At 46.6% G+C, this 27233-nt stretch overlaps 1 protein-coding gene across 2 annotated transcripts in view; it reads left to right on the top strand.

The window, feature by feature from the left end:
- Positions 1-3894: 3894 nt before the first annotated feature.
- Positions 3895-27233, top strand: part of LOC130866959 (aldehyde oxidase 2) — a 73923-nt gene continuing 50584 nt past the window's right edge. The window contains exons 1-10 of one of the 2 annotated variants that reach the window (XM_057758627.1): positions 3895-3951; positions 6988-7045; positions 7999-8095; positions 9563-9671; positions 11733-11859; positions 14133-14194; positions 16536-16619; positions 18567-18647; positions 20852-20996; positions 23488-23580. In XM_057758627.1, coding sequence (XP_057614610.1) covers positions 3895-3951; positions 6988-7045; positions 7999-8095; positions 9563-9671; positions 11733-11859; positions 14133-14194; positions 16536-16619; positions 18567-18647; positions 20852-20996; positions 23488-23580 — 913 coding nt within the window. Of the gene's footprint in view, positions 3952-6987; positions 7055-7998; positions 8096-9562; positions 9672-11732; positions 11860-14132; positions 14195-16535; positions 16620-18566; positions 18648-20851; positions 20997-23487; positions 23581-27233 lie in introns of both variants that reach the window. The other variant, XM_057758626.1, reaches the window with a different exon arrangement.

Below are 27233 nucleotides of genomic sequence, written 5' to 3'. Positions count from 1 at the left end.
AGAAGAAAAGAATATAATTCCCAGTGCACTCCTCCGGCCTCCATGAAGGCACACGTGCATGCGCGCTCACACACACACACACACACACACACATACCACATTTACACCAAAATAGAAAGCACAGACTAGCAGGAGGAAGACTCACCAGTTACTGCATCCCACTCCAAGGTGTGGGCACTTACATGTGCCTTTAAGTATTTAATTTAATCTTTTAATTCCCCCCCCCCCAACAATCTACACTTCCTGGAACCTAACCCGCAAACTTATTACATCTGGACAACAACAATAATCTCATTACATAACACGCTTCGGTCACAGAACACAGAGGAAATCATTTGAAAATGGAGTGAAAGCCTTCTTGTGAGGCTAGCTCTCCGAGGAAGCTGTGCTATGCACTGAGGGGGGGGCTGAGGGGGTCAGCGGGGGGGGGGGGTTAGAGGACATCAGTAGTCATTCTCAGCTGTGGCTCTTCAGAGCAACGTCACTGGCTGCCCCAGGAGACGCTACCACTGGTCAGTAGCCGCAAGTCTGCTTTCAGAGAACAACTCTCTGATGGAGTCCACATTAGTGGATTCACGTGTGGTACCAGAAACCCAACTCAGAGCCTGATGCTGGGGAGGCCATCGGCAGAACAGGTAGCTATGGCTACTGTTTTATGTGGACGTGATGTGCCCGGCATGTCACCCTCTACAAGGTTGTGTTTAGGCCCATGTGCTAGTCCCGCTCTTCGGGGCTCCTTTGTGTCTGCGCCCATGCGCTAGCTCTTCGGGGCTTCTTTATGCGCTGGGCAGAAACTAGAGAGACTGGAAAGACCTCGTTAAATGTGATTAGCTCCATTAGACCCGCACGAGGTCAGCCCCCAGCGTCTTCTCAGGTGAGGGCTCGTGAGCTGCAATTCCTCCTGAGAATTTATATGTGCATGTGTGAAAAGTCATCCTGAGCCAGGTGGTGGTGGCACGTGCCTTTAATCCCAGCAGCACTTGGGAGACAGAGGCAGACGGGCCAGCCTGGTCTACAGTGCAAGTTCCAGGCTAGCCAGGACCATCGCACCTCAATACTGACGTGCCAAGCAAAATGTGCCCGTGATGTAATGGTGGCATGACGGTTATGGGGTCACCCACTGCTTTCTCATTCTATCCAAGGTATGCCCCACAGTAGGGAATTCGCACCTGGTGCTATAAGTAAACCTGGTCAGAAGCCCAAGGCAGCAGATGTCATAGGCTCTAGGATGGAGCCTACTGCTATTATTTTACTAAATTTATATCCTGCTATTATTTAACTAAATTTATATGTTGTCAAACTGCCTGTTCACTGCTGGTACGCCCAGACCAGTGTTGCCTTTCTGTGTTGGACAGCAGTCAACGCAGAGATTATTAACTGGCCAAACTGCTAAGAATAAGTGATTTTGGGGTGCTCGGCCATAAATGGGGCATCTATATCAAACCCCTCCCACAAGGCCCAGGGAATATTTCAGAAAAGGGCTGTGTTATGAACATGCCTCGGGCATTATACCCATGAACTCATAGTAGTTATGATCATCTGCACAGTTATGTTACCTTAGGGCATGAGATCAAGCCAACAAGACCGCTTAGTCTTCTAGTACCTCTAATTGGAGTCAGTGGTTTACAAAATTCTGAAAAGTTAAGGCTATAAACGTGGGAAGGGTGGCATTCAGGGCATAAGTGGGAAGAATGGAGAAGAGATTGGGGTAGAGATAATCCAGATACATTGTAGACAAATGTATAAATAAGAGGTTAAAATGGTCAAAGAATAAATAAGAGGTTAAAAGATTTTAAAAGTATGGAAAGCAAATGGTTGCTTTATCCCATTGTCTTAAGTAAGACCTGAGAGTAAAGAGAGACTTAGAAACTATGTGCATCTCGCCTGCTCACCACAGAGCCTTTTGCTCGTTCTAAAGTGGACAGTTTCCAAACTGAGCGGCCAGACACCATGGGAGCTTGTGGCAGGGGTGAAAGCCACAGGCTTGTAGCCTCACCCTGGCTACAGCCAGACCATTTCCCCCAATCTGTTTCTATCCCAAGACTTCATGCAAACAAAAGTTTGCTCTGCTTGAAAAACACTTCTCTGGAGAACTTAGGTCAGTTTTCAGTTTCCCAGACTTTAATCCATTTGTTTACCTAAGTACTTTCAGACCACCTGAATCTAACACCTTAATCCAACTTCAGTGCACAAAGTGTTTCCTCCTCTGAAGGCCTATCCTTGGAGGGCTTATCATAATGAGTACTTTGGGGGCTCCTCAATACATATGCTTCTATCACCGGCAGCCTGGAAACTCCCATGCACGGTGACCCTGTGTTCTTTACAGTTATGAGTTGCCCTCACCCAAAAGAGAGGGGGCTGAACAGCATGTGAACCCTTAAAGCAACCCCTGCGTTGTTTCCCCCTAAATGAAAATGACCGTAGGAAGGACGGAAGTCTACACGGCTCCTCTTCCCCATCCTGTCTCCTCTATTCTCAGTTCTCAGGGCTCAATGCCCATTCACCTTCCAGGGTTACTGTCTCTTCCTCAGCACATCCCCTCTGTTCCGGTAGCAAACAGGAGAGTGGGAGCAACCAAGTAGAGACAGAGGGAAGTCTGTAGTCATTGCAGATGTGGGGGAACCTTGTCCGATCATCTCATAATTACTTCAAAGGCCCTGGGCAAGTGATGGCATGCATCTATGTAAACTGGGAAACTTGATGAGCTGGACTTTAAAACTGTAAAATGTGAGTGCTGACAGCCACATTCAATCTGGAGTGTTTTCTGGAGTGTTTTCTGTGGCTGGAGGGAGTCACACATGAAGAGACTGAGAAGGAGGAAGTTCTCAGTCAGCCAGGCACAGAGGAGCCACGTCACACAGTCGATGTTCATCTTAGCATCGAGGTTTTACTTTAATGATGTGCTGGGACTCGCGACCTTGTGAAGGGTGTTCTAGAAAAGAGAACACTCCTCAACTCTCCCAAAACCAGACCACAGAAGCAGCTGCTTGCTTTACCCACATGCAGCAAGCCTCGAGCATCATTTTAGTTAACCAATGAAATCAGCATAATTTTATAGGTGGATGCACAGTTGGAGAGAATTTGTGTAAGCGTGGTATCTTCTCATTGTGGGCTGGGGGCTTCTTATTACTCAGGACTGAATGCTTCCTGATCCCCTTGTCCTTATGGGTCCTCCAACCTGCTTTTTTTTTCATGGACAGCATTGTTACTGCTACTGTTCCTTAGTTTTCTCCCTCCCCTTCTCAACAAAATCTCACTGCATCTTAACCTTGTCTCAAACCAGGAGACCTTGGCTCAGTTCCCGGTCACTTCCAAGACGCAAACCGCCAGCCTTGGCTCCACTAGCCTCAGGACATCTTCAAGCGTAGTACTTTTTTTTTACTTAAGCACAGACTAAATCCAACTGTGCATTTTCCTGCAAGGCATCCTTTACCCAGAAAGAATGAGGAAGAAGCTGGGGAAAGTGGGGCACGGGGGCGGGGGGTTTCTTGGGAGGCCTACTGCTCACTTTCTGAGACGGGTGGGATACATCCAGGATGGAGGCAGGGTGCAAGGTTGAGGTGGCACCTAGTGGGTTTAAGCTCAGGTGGTTGTGGATGTCACACCAAGCTCTCAGATTTCAGAGAAAGCAAACAAGAAGGGGTTGAGACAGCCTCCTGAGCCAGCTTCAAAGCCAGGGTTGGTGGGAGGTGAGGGACTGGATTAGAGGAGGCCACACAGGGCTCTGGACTTTAAAAAGCCTCAAAGCAAAAACTCCCCACCCCGAGTTGCTCCTGCCAGGACTGAAGGCTGCCTGCTTCTACTCAGGGAGAAATTCTTTTGGTTCACTTCTGTAGCTGGCATTGAGAAGTGTTTCTGCCCAGAGCCAGAAGACCAGACTTACTCATCAGAGCCATGCCTTGCCCATCCCAGAGCTCAGATGAACTGGTGTTCTTTGTGAATGGAAAGAAGGTAAGGGGTGTGTAGAGCGAGCACTGTCGCTGTGGCTTGCAGCAGGGAAATCCCTGGCTCCAGGGGGTGCTGAGGAATCTGGACTGAGACTCCCAGTCCAGGTTTGGGAACCCAACCTGACTTGCCTTTTCTCCTCTCGGCCAACAAGGGTCCTAGCAATTGGGGGAGGAGGAGAAAGCAGGAAAGCCTTGGGATTCTTTGCACAGCCCTGATACTGTCAATCAGTTCACTGCCCTCTCTTGTATAACTTGACAAATGATTTCACCTCCCTGAGCTCGGAGGCCTCCTGTCTGTCATCTGCTTCCCACGGCTGTTGTAAAAAACGGGAAGAACGAGGGTCAGGACCTTGCATGCTGGGATTTGGAGTCCAGACCAATGCAACTCCCATGCCAGGGGGCTGGGATGGATGCCAGGGACTGGGGCTATGCACCCAACTTAACACTATCATTGGTCAGGAAGCAGTACAGAAGCCATGGACCCTGTAACACGGTTCACGGCTCAAACTCCATTTTAAATGGAAATGGCTCCATCTTTGTTTTTCTATTTATCACATCAATTTCTCTAGGGCAGCCGTTCTCCACCTTCCTAATGGTGTGGTCCTTTTAGACAGTTCCTCATGTTATGGTGACCCCCCCAACCATAACATTATTTTTGTTGCTATTTCATAGCTGCAAGTTTGATTCTGTTATGCATCGTAGTGTAAGTATCTGTGTTTTCCAATGATCTGAGGGATCCCTGTGAAAGTGTCATTCAGCAACCTGTGGTGGATAAACCTCAACAAAAATACTACTCATCAGGGTAGGGGCATTAGGATTTATAAATACTAGTAAAGAATATGAAGACACGAAAATAATAAAACAGAAAAACATAGAATAGTACTGGGAGGAGTGCCAGGGGATATTGAAATCGCCTGTGTTTAATTTCCAACTGTTTAAAATACTCTTGACCCAGAAAGGTAGGAGTAAGACCTACATTTCTGTATTAATGTGTACAAGGAAATGAACGGGCCAATTGAAGGTCGCGGGCTGCATTCATGGTTAAGCATTCTGTTGCTAGAACAAAACAAGTCACGCCCACACCCTAGACCAAAACATTCTGTAGGCAAACCACTCCCTGGGTGGAATCCAATATTATCTCCTTCAGGGAAATGAAACTTAATTGGATTCTTAGACTTTTGTTTGAGGTAGAAACAGATCTACTTCTATATTCCTAAAATACAAGGTTTATTAGCCACACCTGCTGACAATTACCTTGAGAGAGAGCAGAACTCTCTGCTCTAAATCTAGGTGGGACCTTTTTTGAGGTAAAAACACAATAACCTTGAAGGACTAAAGGTAAGTTCCAACTCTCTGACAGTTGGCCAAGGTGGAAATAGGCTCACATTTTTGGGCCTCCATAAAACTCCCCCAAGGGGTCACAGCCCACAGGTTCCAAACTGCTGCCTTGTGGAGTCCCCACTATACAGAAGGGTTGACGTCTGAGTGCCGTCAGTCTGGAGATCCCTCCCTCCCTGGGTGGCCTGTTCTGAGGGAATACATGGACATATGGACAAGAACAGAGTCTCTCAATTGCTATTCTCTGAGAGCCTCCTTCCTGGCCTCACCACTCCCTCATACAGGACGCTCGTTACTTTTAAAGAGCCCAGGCCCTTCTCATCATGAGCTCCATTCTGCCTTCCAAGGGCACATAGCTTTTCTGGGGTCTTGCCACCTTCCTCCAAGAGCCTTTCAAACCTCAGACCCAGAAAACCTAACCAGGACTCAATCACGCCAACTGCACCTCAGAGCTGGCACAATGAGGCAGCCAGAGCTTCCTGCCAGGCTCCTCACTGACGTGCACACCTTCCCTCCTGAATAGACTCCCCAGGCAGCCACACCACGTCCTTCCACGGCTTTCACTCATGAGCTGTGTTATAAACGGCTTTTCCATTGGCCAAGGCTTTGGAGACCCAAAGGCCAGAGGGGGTTCCTTCCTCTATCAGCCCCAGATTGAATTATGAGCCCAGAGTGACATGATATAGTCAGAACCAAGAATAAGAGATAGACAGGAGGAGAGGGAGGAAGAAACTCTGTGTGGTAGAGTCTGTGGATAGTTTGTATGGGTGGGGGGGGTTGCTCACATTCTCCATAGCTGTTTGTAAAGGGCCTGGGGTGACAGTAAGGAGAGGTTTTGTTGTTTTTCTGTCCATGAGGCACCTCCCCCAGCCCCAGGGAACAGTTCTCACCTTAGAAGTACCTTCCTATAGATTTCTAGTCTTTGAGGTACGCAAAAGTATCTTCCTATAAATTTTTATTCTTTGAGGTACGCAAAAGCGCTTGTGTCCCTTCTTGCCCAGTAAACCTTCCTTTCTGGTCCTGTAACACCCCACTCTCCTGTCACACAGCAGAGCAAAGAGAGGTGTTCCCATGGCATCCCAAGGCGAAAGCAAGGTGACCTAAATGGGGAAAAAAAGGAACCGAGAAAGTTCCCAGGTGACTTTCCGTGTGAACTGCCCACTTTCCAAAGGAGGATATGGGGTTAATCTAGCCCCACTCTGGGACTTGAGAGGGTCTCAAGGCGGGGAACCAGCAGGCCCCAGAGCCTCCCCAAGATAACAATAACTGTCCCCAGTGACTTCCTGCGGCCCCTGAGGTCATCAAATGTGTCGCCATTTCCCAGAGATGGTATAAATGTCCCACCCAGCCTTCCTCCCTGTGGGACAATTCTAAGCAAACACAATCCAAGTTTAAAGCACTTCCAAAGACTCCGTTGGGAGGTTCCACGAGGGCAGAGCAAATGTGGAAAACGCAGAGTGCGCGTCCCAAGATACCATCACACCGCAGTGAGTGGCTCCTGACGCCTGCCCCACAGGAAAGTCCATTGCTACACTGGCCGCGTGAGGCTCCTGCCCTGGGAAAGCTCATGAACACCGTTTCCCCTCAGAGCGTGTCTGGTCAGCTACAACCGTCTCCTACATCAAACAGATCAAGCAGACCACCACGGCCATTCCGCTGAGTCATCCACCCAACCCCATAATCCCTCCTGTTTCCAATGCAGGTGACGGAGAAGAATGTGGACCCGGAAGTCACTCTGCTGGCCTTCCTGAGGAGGAACTGGATCCTTTTGATTGACGTCTCAAGCATGCCCATGCATGCCTTACAGAGTTTAAGAACTTAGGCCAATATGGCTGCCAGAGGTGACTGGGCTCTACCAAGCCCTTTGGCCCTGGCTTGTTATTTGCTTTTGGCAGTGGCTTGAAGAATATCAGATTAATCGGGCATGGTTTAGAGAGGAGAAAGTTTCCCAGCATTGCTTTTGTGTGATTGAATAGCATGAAATAAAAGCTAACCGATTTGCTTTATCTCTGCTGAATCACAGGAATGTTGTGTAATAGAGACTCCAAATTCTTGGGCTGGAGAGATGGCTCAGCCGTTAAAGGCTAGGCTCACCATGGCTGTCTCTCCAGCCACTTAAAAAAAAGAAAGAAAGAAACCAAATTTTCAGATACGAGATCTGGAGTCATCACCACTTTCAAACGCAATGCAGCCAGAGGAAGGTTGGGTGTCAACACCTTGCTTATTACAGGACAAAACTAGCAATGTGTTGTTATTAAAGATAGCTCTTCTCAGGGCTGGGGAGATGGCTCAGGGGTTAAGAGCCCCTGCTCTTCTAGAGGACCTGAGTTCAATTCCCAGCACCCACATGGTGGCTCACTTTCATCTGTAGTGAGATCTGGTGCCCTCTTCTGGCCTGCAGGCATACATGCAGACAAAACACAGTATACATAAGAAATAAATCTTTAAGGAAAATAGTTCTTCTTCCCCCCCCCCCCCCCCCGTTACATGATTAGAACCAGAAGAAGACATATGACTACCTCCTCCCTCTCCACAATGGAAACAAGCCAGAACGGACTAGTATGTCCAGGGCCACACTGCTGATCTAATCTAATGACTTCTCTGACTACGTCTCAATCCACAAGACCTCTCACACTCCGGACACCCTAGCGGGGCAGGTACCTCAGAGGCAAAATTTCCACTGTGCATCTTTTCTTGACTTCTCCCTCTCCAGTGCGTCTCACAGGAACCAAGTACGCCTGTGGCACAGGAGGCTGTGGGGCTTGCACCGTGATGGTGTCCAGGCACGACCCAGTATCCCAGAAGACAAGGTAGCTCCCCAGGTGCAGAAGCCAGAAGAGGGATCTGTCTCTGTCTGGCTTCTGATCTATCCTGTAACTATCAAAGGCCAGATCCTCAGTGTCTTCCCTTCTTAGATCCCAACGAAAATCCCCACAAATGTCGTGAGCCCTCTGCTGTGATATGTATGAACTAATAGTCCTCTGCTGTGATATGTATGAACTAATAGCCCTCTGCTATGATCATGTATGACTAATAGTCCTCTGCTATGGTCATGTATGACTAATAGTCCTCTGCTGTGATCATGTATGACTAATAGCCCTCTGCTATGGTCATGTATGACTAATAGTCCTATGCTATGATCATGTATGAACTAATAGCCCTCTGCTATGATCATGTATGAACTAATAGTCCTCTGCTATGATCATGTATGAACTAATAGTCCTCTGCTATGGTCATGTATGAACTAATAGTTCTCTGCTATGATCATGTATGAACTAATAGTCCTCTGCTATGGTTATGTATGAACTAATAGTCCTCTGCTATGATCATGTATGAACTAATAGCCCTCTGCTATGATCATGTATGAACTAATAGCCCTCTGCTATGGTCATGTATAACAATAGCCCTCTGCTATGGTCATGTATGAACTAATAGTCCTCTGCATATCACATGTGAGGGGCCATGATCCTCCCAAGGCTCATCCGTGTTCTCCAGGCTAAGAACCAAGACAAGCCAATGGTTTATTTTCTACTTGAGGAAACGGAGGCTCAAATTGAAAAGGAGATGTGTTCAAGGCCATATAACCCCGCTGATCAACAACTTGAATACATAGTTTTTCTGACCTGGAAGCTAATGCTCTCTTTTTCTTTCCTTTTTTTTTTTTTTTTTTTTTGCTTGCTTGTTTATTTGTTTCTGATTTTTGTTGTTGTTTTGGACTGGGATCAGTCTTTCAAAGGAAGAATCTGAGCCATGATCCCACCCCTTAAGAGTCAGATTCTAGAACTTGGGCTCCATCCACATCATCGGTCCATACCGAGATTGCTTCAGAACACATATCGCCCCACACAGTTAAATGATTTTTATGGAGAGAACTTAATAAGGAAACAAATTAAAATGCGTTGATACAGGCAAAAGGCAAATAACCTTTGCTTATGATAAGGTCATTGCTCTAACGAAGACTAATAGAAGCCCAGCCACCCTTCTGGCGGCCCGGGACCATTCCCACTGCTTCTAGGTGGATCTGTTTTAAGACTGTAAAGATTTCCTGAGGTTCAGAACATCTGAGTTCACACTGAGGACCCCCAGTTCTCATAGACGGCATAGAGTGAGCAGAGAGGGCTCCCACCCCTGTGGTCCCCCAAATCTGTCATTACCCTACAGTCCCCCAGTCATCTGTCAAAGACTCGGGAGGGTCTCTGCCTCCCTCCACAGTTCCTGGTTCTCCACAGGGCAGTACCGCCACTTCATCTGGTTTTCTTTGTGTTTCTCATACAAAGACACTTCTCTGTCACGGCATGTCTGGTGCCCCTGTGCTCCCTGCATGGGGCTGCTGTCACCACCGTGGAAGGCATAGGAAGCATCAAAACCAGGCTCCACCCGGTGCAGGTAAGCGTACATTCTAACCTCTCCGTTTCTGAGCTTCATCTTACCGAATGCGTGCAGACTGTGCCACCTCTGCCTTCGAGGTCACAACTGAACACGGGGAGTTTGAAACCCTTGATGATCAGGAAGATGACATCCACTCAGTGACTTCAGAGAAAGCTGAGAACCCACCTGCATTTAAGTAAATCTCTCATTACTTTTTTCTACTTAAAGAAATATAATAGTGCTGGGCGGTGGTGGCACATACCTTTAATCCCAGCACTCGGGAGGCAGAGGCAGGCGGATCTCTGTGAGTTCAAGGCCAGCCTGGTCTACAAGAGCTAGTTCCAGGACAGGAACCAAAAGCTACGGAGAAACCCTGTCTCGAAAAAAAAAAAAAAAAAGAAAGAAATATAATAGTATTAATATAATATAATATAATAGTATCAAGATTTTAAAAACGTTGCCTGATACCTATTGTACTACAAACTGGAGTAGATACTGAACACAAGCTATAGCATAAATGCCTCTGAGGGGCTGGGGACGTAATTATTGATAGAGTGTGTGCCCAGCATGCATGAAGTCCTTGGGATGACATACAAACCTAGCATGAGTTACATATTTGCAACTCCAGTGCTGGGAAAGTAGAAACAGAAGGGTCAGGAGTTCCAGGTCATCTTCCACTACCCAGAGAGCTCAAGCACAGCCTGAAATACAAGAAATGCTGTATCCAAAAGCCACACCAGGGCTGGAGAGACAGCTCAGTGATTAAGAGCATTGGTTACTCTCCCAGAGAACCTGAGGTCAATTCCCAGCACCCCACATGGCAGCTTAATCCGCCTCTAACAGCAGTTCCAGGGACTCTGGTGTCCTCTTCTGGCCTCTATAGGTACTACACACACATAACGCACATGCTTTTACTCAGACACACACATACACATCAAACTTATATATATAATATAGAGAGAGAGTGAGAGACACAGACAGACAGACAGACAGACAGACAGACAGACAGAGTCATACTAAAAAGTAACTCCCCAAGACTAAGAGGATAAAATTTGGGGACTATTCCCTGTAGCATAGAGGTTTTAGGAGTAAAATCAGAATTTGGATACCAGGTGGGGCCAATCACTCCCCACAACAACAACAACAAAGAAAAAACCACTTAGCCTGCTGCTGCTGAAGGAACAAAGTTGGATTTGAAGGTAGCATGGCATACACTGGCATCAATGTCCCTGTCGTTGTCACAGAAGTTTGGGGAATCACAGTGAGATCAACCCACATTCATTCTTTGAAGGCAGGAGCAGCCCAAGTGTCCCTTGGATTAACCATGTAGGATTTGATGCCAAAGAGGGCAGCTAAGATGAAGGACCCAGAAAAGTCTCCCCGAGTCTGCTAGGAAGTCATATAAGACACAGCAAAGTCAACACGCTGGAATCCTGGGTGTTTATACTCTAAATCTAGAGCCAAGTTTCCCAAGCTCACCAGGAGCTTGCTGAGAATTCAGATTCTGAGTCAAGACATTTGGAGCAGGGTCCTGAGTGTTGCCCTCCATTCAGTCTCCCAGAAGAAACCAGTGATTCCAGACCACTGACCACACTTTAAATAACAGAGACCAAAATCCTCAGGCTTTGGAAGCTGAGCTCCCTTTGAGCCAATGCAAAACAACATTAAAGAAGGGGACATGGGGAGTCAGCGATGGTCTCCAAGCCAATCAGAACCACACAGCCTCCTGTGAGAGTTTAAGAGGTGAAAGCTGCAGGTACTTGTGAAAAACGGTTTTGAAACTTATCCACACTATAGTCAGAGAACTAATAGCTCTCTCTTTCCTGGAGAGCTCTTCTCACAGGGAGAGCAGGCTGCACACTGCTAACTCCCAAATAGAAGGGCCAGAGTATTTGACCCTGAAAATCAATTAATATGATAAGATGTGGCTTCTGAGTCAATGCCTTTGGGATACCTGAAAAAGGGGTGTACAGAAATAGAGGTGAGGCACATGTGCCCAGAAGGGCATAAGCTGTGGACCCTGGAGGTAACTGGTGACACTAGACATACAGGGCTGTGACCACAAATGCACCCCTCCAGGAGAGAATCGCCAAGAGCCACGGCACCCAGTGTGGATTCTGCACCCCCGGGATGGTGATGTCCATGTATGCCCTGCTCAGGAACCACCCACAGCCCTCAGAGGAACAGCTCATGGAAGCCCTGGGGGGTAAGTCTGACCCAGGAGGCAGGCAGAAGGGAAAGGTACTTCCGGCTTCCCCTCCGCCATCTCCAATGTCATCCCAGCTCCGCTCAAGTTCCAAGCCACAGTTATTTCTAAAACAGGCCATGCAGGAACAGCAAAAGGTGTCATCTCTGCACACAGCACAGGGGCCACCATGCTTCTCTCTCATGACTCAGTACCTGCTTCCCAAGGGCCTGAATCCATTTCATGAGATTGCCCAAAGCACAATGAACTGGTCAAATCAAAACACAGGAAATTCTCTCCCAGTTCTGGAAGCAATAAGTCTGCGGTCTAGTTTTCAGCCCTGGCTATGCTGTCTGTCAGCTCAGAGGAAAAGCCTTCGTTCTTCACCCCCAGCCTCAGAGGGCCACAGCTAGACCTTGGCGCTTCTGGGCTTGTGGCTGCAAAACTCTAATCTTTCTCTCTCACCTTTCTGCCTTGGGTCTCTGTGTCATGAATCTCCCTCTTTTTCAAAGACATCAGCCACTGGTTTAGATTCATCCCAATCAAGGACAACATCATCACAGCCTGATTCCATCAGGAAAGATCTTATTTTCAAATACAGTTCTGGGGATTGGAACTTTGTGTGTCTTTTGGGGGGCATATTTCAATTCATAATAAGCCTCTTGTCTGAAAGAATCTTGTAGATTTGCAACAGTTTTTAAAATTTATTTATTTTTATTTTAAGGGCATTGGTGTTTTGCCTGCGTGTACATCTGTGTGAGGGTGTGAGATCTTGGAGTCACGGTTGTGAGCTGCCGTGTGAGTGCTGGGAATTGAACTCAGGTCCTCTGGAAGAGCAGTCAGTGCTCTTAACTGCTGAGCCATCTCTCCAGCCCCAGATTCCTAAGTTTTAAGTTAATAAACATACTGGATTAATAAGCATCACCTTCGTGTGTATCCCTAAACAATCACCAGTTTGTAGGTTAAAGACAGACAGGTGAGGTAAGGGCAGATGGTGTTCCTTATCTGCCAGCTGCTGATGGGCACTCCTGTTCCCTCTCCCTCTCCCTCTCTCTCTCCCCCCCCTCTCTCTCCTGCTCTCCCTCTTCCTCTCCCTCTCCCTCTCTCAATCTCTCCCTCTCCCTTCCCCCCTCCTTATCTGTCAGCTGCTGATGGGCATTCTCTCTCTCTCTCCTGCCCTTCCTCTCTCTCTCTCTCCTTTGTTCTTCCCAGTGCTCTCCTTTTATCTCTTCTTTCAAGTGGAGAAAATCAGAACTGAACACAAGCTCAGAGATAAGAGTGGCTGACGGCCATGTGCAAAGGCCCAGGGCTCGATCCTCAGCAAAATAATAATAACAACAATCAGAGAATCATATTAACTCACCTAGTCCTGCCTTCCTTGGGTCCCTCTTCAGTAACTCCTCAGTCCTAAAGCATGGCCAAGCCCAACTTATCATTCTTCCTGTTCTACATGACTCTTTCCAAACCAGGCTCCACTCCGTCCCGAAATCCTACCGCTCTGAGAATTCTATCCGTTCTTTAATAACCCAATAGCTTTCATATCCTTTGAGCCCAAACTTCTCAGTCAGGTCACCCTAGATGAACTCTAGTCTATACTGACCCCACCCCGCCTCCTACCTTCCCCTCCTAACCCCCTCCTACCCCCTCCCCGCCATGACCTTCAGGCCTTCATCCTTGGGAACAGGAGGATTCCAGACTTTACCATTCAACAGATTGGCTCTCTGGCCTCTTCAATGCGGGGTTTCGCCTGTCTCCAGATATGCAGGTTCCAGTCATAAACACGTTCCTAACCAATCTATCCAGGTGAGCTGGAGGCAGTGACTTAGCCACACCAGATAGACCGTCTATCGGCACCTTCGGAATTGCCTGGATTTTCTGTTTTAGGATCCAACTGTCTTACATAATTTGAAACACAGTTATTGTCAGTAGCTAGACATCGGGGCTAGAGTCATAGCTCAGAAGCAGAATGTTATCCTAGCATGCCCAAGGCCCTGGGTTCTATTCCCCAGGACTGGATCTATCTCAACTTTTAAAAGAAGCCAGCAGTGTAGCTGGAGGTATGAGTCAGTCATCAAAAGTGCTGACTGCTTGCTCTTCCAGAACCGAGTTCAGTTCTCGGTGGCCACATGGGGTGGTTTAGAACCACCTATAACTCCAGCCACAGGAAATCCAGCATTCTCTTCTCGCCTCCAACCAAGGACATCTACACACACACATACCCATAAATAAACAATAATCTAAAACACAAGTCGGTAGAAACAAGAAGCTCACAGCCACGCTTCTCCTCCAATCAGGTAACCTCTGCCGCTGCACTGGGTATCGGCCGATTCTGGACAGCGGCAGGACCTTCTGCACGGTGAGTACACAAGAACGGGTGGGTGGAGACATGTCCTACAGAGCCAGAACGAGAAGGGCAAGTGGCCAAAGCTGGGGATGCAAGAGTGAGGTTTGTAAAGACCATCACAACCGACTGTAAGACAGACAAAGTCATGAGGCAGGAGGAGGGGGCTCACTGGAATGCTGAATCTTCCTGAAAACCAGGTGGGCATTACCACCATCTTTGATGTGGTCTAGATCCATAGAAGGAAGTCAGCTGGCAAAGGCATCTATCCAAGGCAGGCGACGGGATGCCTACAAACGCTTGGAGTCAACCAAAGATGTGTTTCGATGAAGAAAGTTCCTTTCAAAAACCCAACCAACTAGGAATTCTTGAAGAGTTAAGGAAGCTGAAATTGCAACGTCGAAGCCAAAATCCACTCCAACCAAGATCACAGGGTGTGGCCTCCAGAAGTGAGGGTGCCTCCCCGGTAAAAATCAAATGGGTCTCGTTTGGCAGTTAGTAAGAGTTCAACAAGCAGATAATTATTAATATTGGCAATGCTGTTGGCAGTATGGCTAGCATTTGACAGACACTCTAGACGGGCATGTCCAATGGCCCTCTGCTGAGAACAGGATGGGGTGGGCAAGAAACTTTAGACAAAAGGAAAGACATCTTAGAGGAGCCCCCTGTGGTTCTTATCCAGCTATTCTCGAGAGTCCATAGGAACAAGTGATAAGGTTTTTTCTGGACAATTCTCCATACAGGGCTTTGACTCCACCTTTAGACGAGGTGCAGCCCTTTCTGAGATAATCAAGGGATGGTCTTAGGAGCCAGTGTCTGCACACAAGATCAGAGGGTGGTCATTGAGCAACACCTTGTGGAGAAAGTAGACATTGGACTTGGGTATTCACACGGGCGTCTGAGGCCCCATGAAGAGACGTATAGGAAGAGAAATCAGAAGCCACGAGTCAAGATTTCTGTTTATATTTTCCTCAATTCCACACATAATAGAGATACACCTGGAAATGCACAACAGGTTTGTCCCACATCCCCAAAGTCAGGCAGGTATTCTAGGCATGTGTCTTCCAGATTTCTATTGCCTCAAGAGGAGACCAGATTAGACATGCTAAACAGCGAAAGGAACAAACTGTAAACCCAGCAAATTGTGGCTGTAAGTGTGAAAACATGCATAAAATACTGGTAAACAGGCTGAGTCAACTCCTTTCCCTGAAGGCGTAGCTGTCATCTGCCTCTCCTGGTACACAGATTCTGGAGATAAAGCCAAAAATGAGTTCCAAAAGCTCAGCCTGTAGCCAGACAGTCAGTCTCAGGATACTTTACTGGGTTAAGAAAATCCAGCCAGGTGGGATACCTAAGGCTTTTTATTGTCCTCTGAGCCCAAACTTTCCTCGCCACCACTGGCCCATGTCCATCCTAGGAATTCTGAGAGTTTAAAGGGAGCGAGAAAACGCTGCTTGCTCAGCTAACTGCTCTTATTTCTTGGGCAGAGTTAGCAAGTAGCTGCTCAAAACACCAGGGAATTCAAAGTTGGAAGTGCTTCGCAAGATGCAAGGAGGGAGAAGCTGTCCGAGGAAGAAAATGCAAGGAGGTGGTTTGCAAGAGATGGAAATGGAGGTGCTAAGTGGGAACCCCTTTAAAAACTGCCATCTGCTCTTCCAAGCGATCTCCCCTTTTGCTTTTCTCTTTCTGAGAGGTTCCATATGAATGATAGAGAACAATGTTGCAAACCGTATATGTGCTATAGTGACTGTATTGTGGTCATCCTGAAAAATATCATAAATATGTATTCTACCACTAGAAATTACCCTAAAATAACATGTGAACATAATGTTCTGATTGCAATAAACGATGTTCACCTAGTGATTACGCTATAGCAATGTAAGCTATAAGTACACCTCAATCCCAAATACAAAATGCCAGAGGGCCCTGATTGTTTAAGACTTCTATACATTGTGTTGTTCTATAAAACTTGTTTATATGACATATAGCTTATGTTATTTTATACAAAATAAACAAGGTGGGCTGGAGAGATGGCTCAGGGGTTGAGAGCACTGGCTGCTCTTCCAGAGGTCCTGAGTTCAATTCCCAACAACCACATGGTGACTCACAAGCATCTGTAATGAGATCTGGTGCCCTCTTCTGACATGCAGGTGTACATGCAGACAGAATACTGTATACAGAATAAATAGATAAATCTTTAAAAAAATGCATGAACAAAGCAAAGGGAGAATAGCCTTGTGTTATCTGTCTAAGTAGAAAGTGGCTTCAGAGGCTGAAGTCTCGTATATATTATTCAAGGAACATCCTTAATTGCCTATCAAAAGTATTGTTCATATAAAGCACTTCATGTTCTCAGGAGTCAAATGATTGTCAGCAGAAAGGAACAGGAAAATGCTGCTTGGATCAGAAAGAAGACGATTCCCTTGAAGCCAAAAGTAACGTGAGTCCCCCCTGTTTTATTCTCTCGCTGTGTGTTTCTTAAGGCTTACCCAGCTCTGGGAGCAGGTGTATGCATTCAAGGGGCGGCTCCTTTCTTTGTTTGCATCCTTCCCAAGTACGGACAGGAACCAGGCCCTTTGCAGAGGGCTCACACAAAGACCGCAATCTGATTTTCCCCTTCATAGTCTGAAAGGCTGGAACCAAAGGGAAACAAAAACCTCCTAGATGGTAGAAAAGAGCTTCTACTGCTTGAGGGATGAGTTGCCTCCTCAGCTAGAAATGGAGTTCTAAAGCTGTCCCTGCTCTCACTGCTCTCCTCTGTCCCTGAGCTGAGGCAGAGACAGCACTGCCACCTCAGGGAGCTAAGGGCAAGATAATGACAGCCACCTAGAAGTCCAGCTCAGTATCCCAGCTCCGGCTTTACCCTCTGAGAGATGCTCATTTTCACAAAGGTCCACTGGCGAGTTCTCACAAGAGTCAAGTAGAGCGGGTGATGAGCCCAACTGCCCACCCCACAGGCTGTGAGAGAGCTCAGAGCCGCCCTGGGAAAACTGCCCCTCGTCCTCTTCCTCCATGTTCGTGTCCTTTAGATCGGCTTGTCCACACTCACCTCTCTAAAGAAGGTGTGCGATGGACTAGAGGGGTGTTACTCCAAGGAGGCAAGATGCACACCCCCATAATGGCTCACAGATCAACACTTGGTAGAGCCAATACATCCCAAAATCTACTCCCAACCTTGAAGACTTGGGCATTCAATTTGGGCATCCCACTTGGATACCACTTGGCTTACATGAAGCCCGGTGAGTCTAGATGTATTTCAACAAGACTACATGTCGGTATTCGTTCATAAGAAGACATGCCATTATAAAGTAAACCATCATTGTTTCTTTACAATAACACACACTAGGTTATAAAGTTCTGCAGAGGAGGCCGAGGGCTGGGTGAGACACCACAGTTCACCGGGGCATCAGCTGCATGCCTAGGTGTCTGCCCCTGATGTGCCCTTCCTCTTATTCTCTGACCATCTTCTATCTGGACAGCTGTTATGTCTTGGCCTACATCTTGTTGAGAACTTTTTGTTTTTTTCAGGGCTGACTCATTGTTTGGCACTTTAATTTTTTACTCTCCTGAAAAGACAAGGTGTGGAAAATGGCAGATGTCAGGGCATTTCAGCTAATCATCACAAGTACCCTTCAACATAAGCATTATCTCATTTACTCTTTAGAAAGGTTAAGAGACTTTTCAGCAAAAGGTCACCGGGGTGGAGGGTGTTAAAAGTGACCCAGACCTGTCAATCCCAATGTCTGTCACTCTCCTCTCTACTCATGGGCACCCACCTGCACCCACGTCCCATAGTCCTGTTCTCTTATCTCCTCGCGAATGTTTCCTGGCAACAATTGTCCCTCGAAGCTGAGGCAGATATGAGGGAGACAGGATGCCAGATGGGTCCATTTCCTGGTAGACAAATAGGAGATTATAGCTTTCTTTATACAATTATCGTGAAGATTAAATAACATAATAGGTGTAAAAAATCATTCAGTAAACAGTGGTGCCTGTGTGTTTATGCAGAAAGGTTAGTTTAGAGTCATCTTCCCTGAAACTGTGGGCTTCCCCCCAGAGCGTTCTTTAGGTTGTGAAGGAGGGGACAGTAAGCACAGCGGAGGTCCTCAAGCTTCTTTAACATCTGGCCGTGTTCACAGATGTCTTGGTATTTCCCAGGATGCTCTCTGCGAGAGCTAATGACCTTCCTTCCTTCCTTCCTCCGGTGTCATATGAGTGGCTAGTTAGTCTCTCCCTAGCAATCACATTCCCCTTTTAAGCTGCGATTAAGCTCCCTGCTCGGGGAAAATGAGAGACCCGTGCATCTTGCCTAATTCCGTCGAGAATTCCAGTGCTCTTTCCAGTTGAGCTGAACTGACACAACCGTCTGCTTCTTTCTCCTTCAAAGATCTGCACGGAGCTATTTGCGAAAGAGGAGTTCCGGCCCTTGGACCCGACCCAGGAGCCCATATTTCCCCCAGAACTCCTGGTAAGACAACGTGGGTATTTCACACGCTTGTTTAAACACATCCGATTATAAACCCAGCTTTGTCAATCTACCATATCCGGTGGCATGTCAAATTGGAGAAGTAGTGGCTAGGATCCAGAAACCTGCTTCTTCCCAGCCCTGGCTGACCTTCCCTAGGCCTTAGCTGGGACTTTTTAAATGTCATCCCACCAATATTTTCATCACTGTGTCCCTGTTGGCTGTCCAGGCTATTCGGCTTTGCTAAGCATCTGCCATGTTTTTCCAGGAACGACCTACCCTGAGTTCAAGAAGCAGCTTCCTCTATTCTTCCCCTGCCCCCTGTTTTGAGGGCAGTTTCTTCACGCCAGAAACAGGGGCGCCCCACTCCACGCTACCTTCATGTGTGTGTTGACTCTCCTTCTCAGGCATTCGCGCCTCTTTCTATAAAATGCTTTTCTCTCTCTTATTAAATGTTTATTTCTGATTTTAATTATGTCTTTGCCGGTGTGTCTGTGCACGAGTGTGTACACCTAAGTGTCCTTGCCCATTGTAGAGGTGTAGGATTCCAGGAGCTGGTATTACAGGCTGTTATGAGTCACTCTACATGGGTCCTGGGAACCAAAGTAAGGTCCCCAGCAAGAGCAGTACATGTTCCTAGCCCTCTCCAGCACCCAGCACCTTTTTCTGGGGGAGCTCTGGCATGCTTATTCATTCATATATAAATGTGTGTGTGTATATATGTGTATTTGTATATATTCATTTATATTATATTATATTATATTTACATATATTTGTATTCATATATTATATTATATATTTCTATATAATTATATATAATACAATATAACATATTTATATATTATATATGAATGTATATATTTGAATGAATATATGTGTATATACATGTATGTGTGTGTGTATATCCATTCAGCGACATGCCAACACTGTCCTAAGTACCAACTCTATGGAAAGAAAGAAAGCTCACAAAAACACTGCCCTATGGGAGGAGCTTATAATCTGGTAAGAGACAGATGATACTCAAAATAAGAGGTGAAAGATAGAATTTGTAAGTTGGACACAGCGGCACAAGCCTTTAATCCCAGCACTCCCGAGCCAGAGAAAGGTGAATCTCTGTGAGTTTGAGTTTTACAGTGAGATAAATAGAAAGGAGAAACATCACCAAGCTGATAACGAAGCTAGGCTACAGATGGTCTCGCTTTTCAGTGATGTGGCCATAGAAGCCACCTCTGAGGAGGCAATGCTTGAAGAAATTCTAGAAAGAAGGGTGGAGCAGGTCACGAGGAGATGTGATGAGAAAAACTATCTGGGCAGTGGAGGACCGCACTGAGCCAGCCTGGGCAGAGCAGAGGGAGAAGGGACGGTCAGGAGCCATCAGGGCAGGTCATGCTGGACTCCCCACTGCTTGGCTCCCTCTCTATGGAAGAGCCACTGTGAGGGAGGTTGCCTAGAGAAGGGACAAGTCCCTACAGACATCATATCAGGATCCTTCAAGCTGCTGAGCCAAGAAGCATCCAAAGCAGGAGGCAAAGGAAGGGAAGAAGGGTTGTTCCCCATCAGGGGATGAACGCCAAGCAGAAGGGCAGTGGCTACACTAGGCTAGACCTCTGGTACAGGACTCTGGGCATGTCTGGAAAGAAAACCACACAGCTTGCTGGTAGATGTGACGTGATGAGGAGAAAACAGGAGTCCAGCCTGACCCCGGAGCTGTGCATAGCTAGAGGGTACCAGTTACAATGATGGATAAATCTCGAGAGTGATGGGGGTTCCATTCCACGGGCTGAGGGAAGGGCTGGACACGGGGACCTCGGTTTGGAGCAAATTAAATGTGGGATGCCCCTGACACATCTAAGAGGGGGCAGATATCAAGAACTCACTGAGGAATGTTTTGAATATTAGAGGGAAAATCCAGACTGAGGTTATTAACTTAGGATCATTAGTGCAGCTGCAGTCTTAAAGTCAGGAAACTGGATTAATGCTGAATTAGCCCATGCTAGATGATCCGTGGCAGGCGCCAGTTCATAGTATTACTTGTTCCTCAAAGACCATCTACTTACAAGCATCCAGACTTTAGCCAGGGGACACAAAAGAGTGTCTTTCTGGGTAAGTGGACCCGAAACCCTGAAGTCTTCCTAGAAAGACACAACCCACCCAGGAACAGGTGGCCCAGAGTGACTGCCGTACGTTATCCTGTCATTTGTCTTCAGAGGATGGCCGAGAACCCAGAAAAACAAACCCTGACCTTTTACGGGGAGAGAATTACCTGGATCTCTCCAGGAACCCTCCAAGACCTCTTGGCGCTGAAGGCAAAGCATCCCGAAGCCCCTGTAGTTTCAGGCAACACGTCTCTGGGTAAGTGACAATGGTCTTACTTATTCCGCGGTTGAGTGGTTGAGGCCTGGCTGAGCTTTCCGGTCCCTGCTCCATCCATCCCTGGTCTACTTTTTTTTTTTTTTTTACTTTGAAGTCACTGCTTTTTATTTCATTTTTTTTTCTTTCTTTCTTTTTTTTTCCTGGTCTACTTTTTAGAGATGAAAGTTTTGTCCTGTTTCATGACTCCAGTGACCTCTAAAGTTGATCGGCACATACCCCAGTTGTATTCAGGATGACCGGGGGTGGGTAACGTATAAGAGGGTTTCTCTGTGTAGTACTGGTTCTCCTGAAACTCTCTTTGCAGACCAGGCCAACCTTGAATTCAGAAATCCATCTGCCTCTGCCTCTGCCTCTGCCTCCCTAGGACTGGGATTAAGGGTGTGCACTACCACCACCCAGCAGTCCCTTGTTATCTTATTAGGGTTAAATATTGAGTAGGCATAAAAGAATATTATAAAATATCTGTGGATGTGTTAATAAACATACTTAGTGAACACCTACATGCATTTTAATAACTTTGCTTCATATACACATCCGTAACCCAGTAGAATGCTAGCCTAGCCTGTCCAAGCTCTGGGTTTGGTCCTCAGCATTCCCCCACAAATTTCTAAGCCTCTGAGATAAAAGGAGGGGTACCCCACTGCTCCTCCTTTCCCTTCCCTCTTGATGGCGTCCTACAGCTGAGCTGTGTTGGTCCATTGGCCAGTCTCTCCCTCATATTTGAATCCCTAAACAACATGGCTATTTGTTTTGTACATACTGCGCAGAGACTGTCACTATTTTTCTGAAATTTGTGTTTTTCAGTCAATATTCTTTTTTTAAAGATTTATTTATCTATTATGTATGCGGTGTTCCATCTGCGTGCATGCCTGCAGGCCAGAAGAGGGCACCAGATTGCACATGTGGTTGCTAGGAATTGAACTCAGAACCTCTGGAAGAACAGCCAGTGCTCTTAACCTCTGAGCCATCTCTCTGGTACAATTCAATCAACATTCTTGACCTGAGACTCATCCCTTCTTTTTGCACGTACCTGAGTCCTGTTCCATTATAAAGCACAGGATGGTTTTCCCTGCCATCTTTCATGGGAAGGCAGCTATTAAAATAGCTTCAGCTATTGTCAGTCTCCCAAGGTTTTATAAACACCATTCTTTTTTTTAATTGATTTTATTGAGCTACACATTTTTCTCTGTTCCCCTCCTTTTTTCTCCCCTCCCCTTCAACCTCCTCCCATGGTCCCCATGGTCCCAGTTTACTCAGGAGATCTTGTCTTTTTCTACTTTCCATGTAGATTAGATCCATGTATGTCTCTCTTAGGGTCCTCATTGTTGTCTAGGTTCTTTGGGATTGTAAATTGTAGGCTGGTTTTCTTTGCTTTATGTCAAAAAGCCACTTACGAGTGAGTACATATGATATTTGTCTTTCTGGGTCTGGATTACCTCGCTCAATGTGTTTTCTAGCTCCATTCATTTGTCTACAAATTTCAAGATGTCATTATTTTTTCTGCTATGTAGTACTCCATTGTGTAAATGTACCATATTTTCTTTATCCATTCTTTGATCGGGGGCATTTAGGTTGTTTCCAGGTTCTGGCTCTGACAAACAAAGCTGCTATGAACATAGCTGAGCACATGTTCTTGTGGCACGATTGAGCATCCTTTGGGTATGCACCCAAAAGTGGTATTGCTGCGTCTTGAGGAAGGTTGTTTCCTAATTTTCTGAGAAATCACCATACTGATATCCAAAGCAGCTGTGCCAGCTTGCATTCCCACCAGCAATGCAGGAGTGTTCCCTTTACCCCACATCCTCTCTAGCATAGGTTGTCATAAGTGGTTTTGATCTTAGCCATTCTTACAGATGTAAGATGGAATCTCGGAGTTGTTTTGATTTGCATTTCTCTGATGACTAAGGATATTGAGCATTTCCTTAAGTGTCTTTCAGCCCATAAATGCTGTTCTTTTTCCATGCTGGGGATCAAACCCAGAGCCTCACATAAGCTCAGCTGGTTTTTACCTCTGAGTCACACACACATTCTCTGTTTTGTTTTGATTTGGCTTTTTGATTGCTGCTTTTGAGACAGGGTCTCTCCACATCACCTTAGTTGGCCCGGAATTTACTATGTAGGCCAGGCTGGCCTCTCACAGATTTTGAACTCACCTGGCTCTGCCTCCTGAGTGCTGGGATTAAAGGTGTGCACCACCATGCCCAGTAATATTGTTATGTGCAGCTCTGAATATCTATGAAATCTATGAAAGAGCATTTTAAAAGCTTCCTCTTTTGGTACAATGTAGCAAGAATTTAAGTAAGTGAATTCCATACATTGGGCAAAGGGATATATGGGTCATTGCTTTCATATCCATAGACATTAATTATCAAGGTTTAAGCTTTATATGAATGTTTTTATAAGAAATTTTCAACGTAGAAGAAAAGGCATTTTTCTTTTTCTCTAAAACTCATTTTTTTTTTTCAATCAGGACCAGCCATGAAGTCTCAAGGACACTTTTACCCAATTCTCCTCTCTCCTGCTAGAGTTCCTGATCTAAGAACGGTCAATAAAAACAGTGACGGTGAGTTCCTCATCTTCTAGTAAGAGATTAGCGCTGTGAGCCCCGCACTCGCTGAGTCCGCCCCCATGCGCCTATCTCACGAGGCCTATCTCTAACTAATCATTCCTCTGCTAACGTGGAAGTGTATCTCCACTGCCAACCTCACTCTCGGAGCTCCGGGGGAAGATGAGCTTTCTAACAGTTACCATTAGAGACGGGGTGCTCACTTGTAGGACTCTGGCAAGTGCTATGGTGTCCCAAAGACGACAAAGTGCAAGAGAGGAGAGATGGAGAATATCATTTGATGTTCATGTACTCCTTGTATTGTAGGAACAATGGTGAGGAGTCAAAGGGGACAAAGACCTACAAAGAAGCACTCCTATCTACTCATGACATCCTCAAACGCCCCCTAGTGCAGAGTAAAGTCAAACCCACTAAGTAGACAGGAATGTGCAAGATTTGAATTCAAGATACACAGCAAACCTTGAGCAAATGGGCCTTACTCTTTTCTGTTCTTCATCGCCCAGAGCTTAGTCTTGGGCATGCACACTTATCCAGTGGCTAACAGATTAATTCAGGGTGGAGTGGGGGGTGGAGATGAATGAGTTGGTCAGGAATTTGAATGTGAGGAATTATAATGGTAGTCATGACCCCTTAAGTCAAGCAGCAGGGACTCCGTCAGAACTAACAACTCAGTCAAGAATGACTTGTAGGTCACTGTGTGTTTATGGAGGTCTTTGGTGGTCAGGGAAGGAGCTGAAGACAGCCAAGCCACTGTCACGCAGGAGTCCTACCTTCTGGCTTCTCTCAACAGCCATGACAAAGGCAGGTTTCAATGAAAACCATGAGCCTGCTAATCCCCGCTTCAACCTGGACATTCGCAAGCCATGGGTTCCCTTCATGAGTTTTGCGAGCTTCCGCATAGAACAACCCAGGTAGTGCTTTGGTGGACAGAGAAGAGACAGAAGGACACACAGACTGGGGTCCAGATAATCAGCCTAAGCCGACAATTGCAGCAGGAGAACGCTCTCCAGCCTAGTGCTGGTTAGCCTTCCTGCTCTCAGCTTTCTCTAACATCAAGCATTGAGTCTCCAAGTCTTATAAAAGAAATAATGAAAAAAAAGTAGCCGTGTTAAAGGAGAGGGTCACTTTACCCACCCCTCCTATCCCTGAGTTCTTTATATGAGTTCCCAAAGGGGTCTTAAATCTTCACTTTAACCCAATCCTTCCTCTGTAGATGAAGAACGTGAGCTGCAAAAAGAAAACGCACTTGCCCAAGGTCATCAGGTTACAAGGTCACCCACTCCCAGTTCAGAAGCCCCACTGCCCTGACCACTCCCTTCTCCAGAGCAGGGGTGGCCTTGCCCAGTGTGGTCCCTCAGCCAAAGGAAAGCCCCTGAGACTATGACGTCTGAGTAACGTGCTGTCCCTGCCTCGCTTAAAGCTGGACCACAACTGCCCTCCAGTGGCCATCAGGAAACTTCCTGCGGTGCAGGGTGTGCACTGAAATTAGAGGTGACCACACCAGTACCCCCAGGGATCAAATCTCTGTGGCAGACAGCACCACTTGGTGAAGGTTTCTTTAAACTGCACGTGCGTCCATATCCCACCCATGGTTGGTTCAGTCTCTCTTTACTATGGACAGTCCCAGCATCACCGTCTTTCTACCCGATGGGCCCACGTGGCACAGAGTTAAATTTTATTTTTTTTTAATTTCTTTTTTTATTTTTCCATTCAAAAATTTACACTTCCTCCCTTCCTCCCATTCCCTTCCTGTTCCCCCACTCACCCTCCTTCTCCTCACTCCATCCAGGGTACCCTGCCCCGTGGGAAGTCCAAGGCCCTCCCCCCTCCATCCAGGCCTAGGAAGGTGTGCATCCAAATAGACTAGGGTCCCAAAAAGCCAGTACATGCAGTAGAAACAGATCCCAGTGCCATTATCGGTGGCTTCTCAGTCCGCCCCCATTGGCAGCCACATTCAAAGCTCTAAGAATCGAAACAAGTTTTCCAACGCCACCTGAATGCAAGTTAAGTTCTGTAACCAGAAAGAAAATCAAACAGAAATCCTGTGGAGGAGCAAGACGTACGATGAAAATGGCCCAGACGGTCGGTCCGGCCCCAGCTGGCATCTGAACTCTTGTGGGGACAGAGCAATAGAGCAGGCAGCTGGCATTCCACGCCCCACTGGAGGGTCGAACCGTCTCTTTCTTCATCTGTTGAAAACCAGAAGCAGGGAGCAGGGTGTGGCGGCTCATGGGCTCACGCCTGTCATCCCAACACTTGGAAGGAGGGAAAACGAGGATCAGGAATTCCACGCTACAAGCTTCGACTGTCTCAAAACCAAAAACAAGCAAAAAGCCAAAAGAGGCGGTGATGAGCCACTCTGGTCTCTGTGCAAAGCCTCTGGCCTAAATAATAGTAAGAGGTTTGTGTCTGGTTTCTTCCCTAACAAGGACCAGGGCCTTCTTAGGGACAAGTCATTTGCTTTGCTAGGCTCCTCCAAAAGTATGGTAGGAATTTGGGGTTTGAGTTTTAGTTTATTGTTAAAAAGACTTTTTTTTTTTAGAGGCACAGTCTCCTGAGATAGCCCAGATGGGTTTCAAAACCGTGATCACCTTGCCTCGGTCACCCAAGTTCTGGGGTCAGAGGCATGCACCACTGTCTCTGGCTACAGAAAGTAAGGAGTAGGTACCAGTCGAACTCACAGGGATAAGGAATCAACAGGACACTCGTTGGGGAGGGGGGGGGTCTGAGATAGGACCAGATCTCGTTAGAGCATCTTTTGATGAGAGGCTAGAACAGGAGACAGATACTTCAGGCTGACATTCTGGAAAGGAAGGACGATTTAGTGAACAGTTTTCAGGTGAGATTTGTTTGGCATGTGGATAATAAAATAATAATAATAATAATAATAATAATAATAATAATAATAGCTGCTAGTCTTCTCCCATCTGGGAAGTGAGCCGAAGTTAGTGAAACAGGGAGAGTAATGGGGTGTGTTGGCAAAGACAGAGAAATACTGTGTCAAGAATATTCAATATTGATAAAATATAGCTATGTAGGAGGATGGGGTACCCTCAAAGATGAATCAGCAAGAGAAAAATCAAAACCCAATCTGAAGCCTGCTAAAAAACAGACTCAGGGCTATTAGTGTCCAACATGCAGGATCAATTCAAACCTGTACACTAAAGTTTCATTATGAAAACTGAGAGCAGTAAAGGATTTATTATTTTTAAGTCAGCTCTGGGCGGATTGGTTTGACCCCTTTCCTCCTACGGAGGAAATATCCTGAAGCTCTTGCTCACGTCCTGCCAGTTCTCACAGGTTTCATTCCAACCGCCATCAAAGCGTTGGATTACTTTCTAGTCAGTTGGCAAGAGACATGGTCCCAATCCTCCTGGGTGCTGACCCATGGCTGCCTTCACCTCTTCCTGTGAATCCCGAACATCCCCACACCCAACACCACCAACCAATGGGAAGCCTCGGGCAGCTGTGTCCTTGGAATGTGTTGGTTTTGATTGGCCAGTATCCCTCTTGGAGGTTACGATTATCAGAGTTGGAAGATCTGAATCCAAAACATTACTGATTATGATTCCTATTCGCGTCTTCTTGGGCTAAATTCTTGGCTGTTAAATTCTGAGATGTTGTCATACCGGAGTGTACTGAAAGGACAC

This window comes from Chionomys nivalis, chromosome 26 (assembly GCF_950005125.1).
Source record: "Chionomys nivalis chromosome 26, mChiNiv1.1, whole genome shotgun sequence".
Lineage (NCBI taxonomy): Eukaryota > Metazoa > Chordata > Mammalia > Rodentia > Cricetidae > Chionomys > Chionomys nivalis.
Note: the sequence above shows the minus strand (reverse complement) of the source record. Positions and strands in the feature narration are given on the sequence as shown.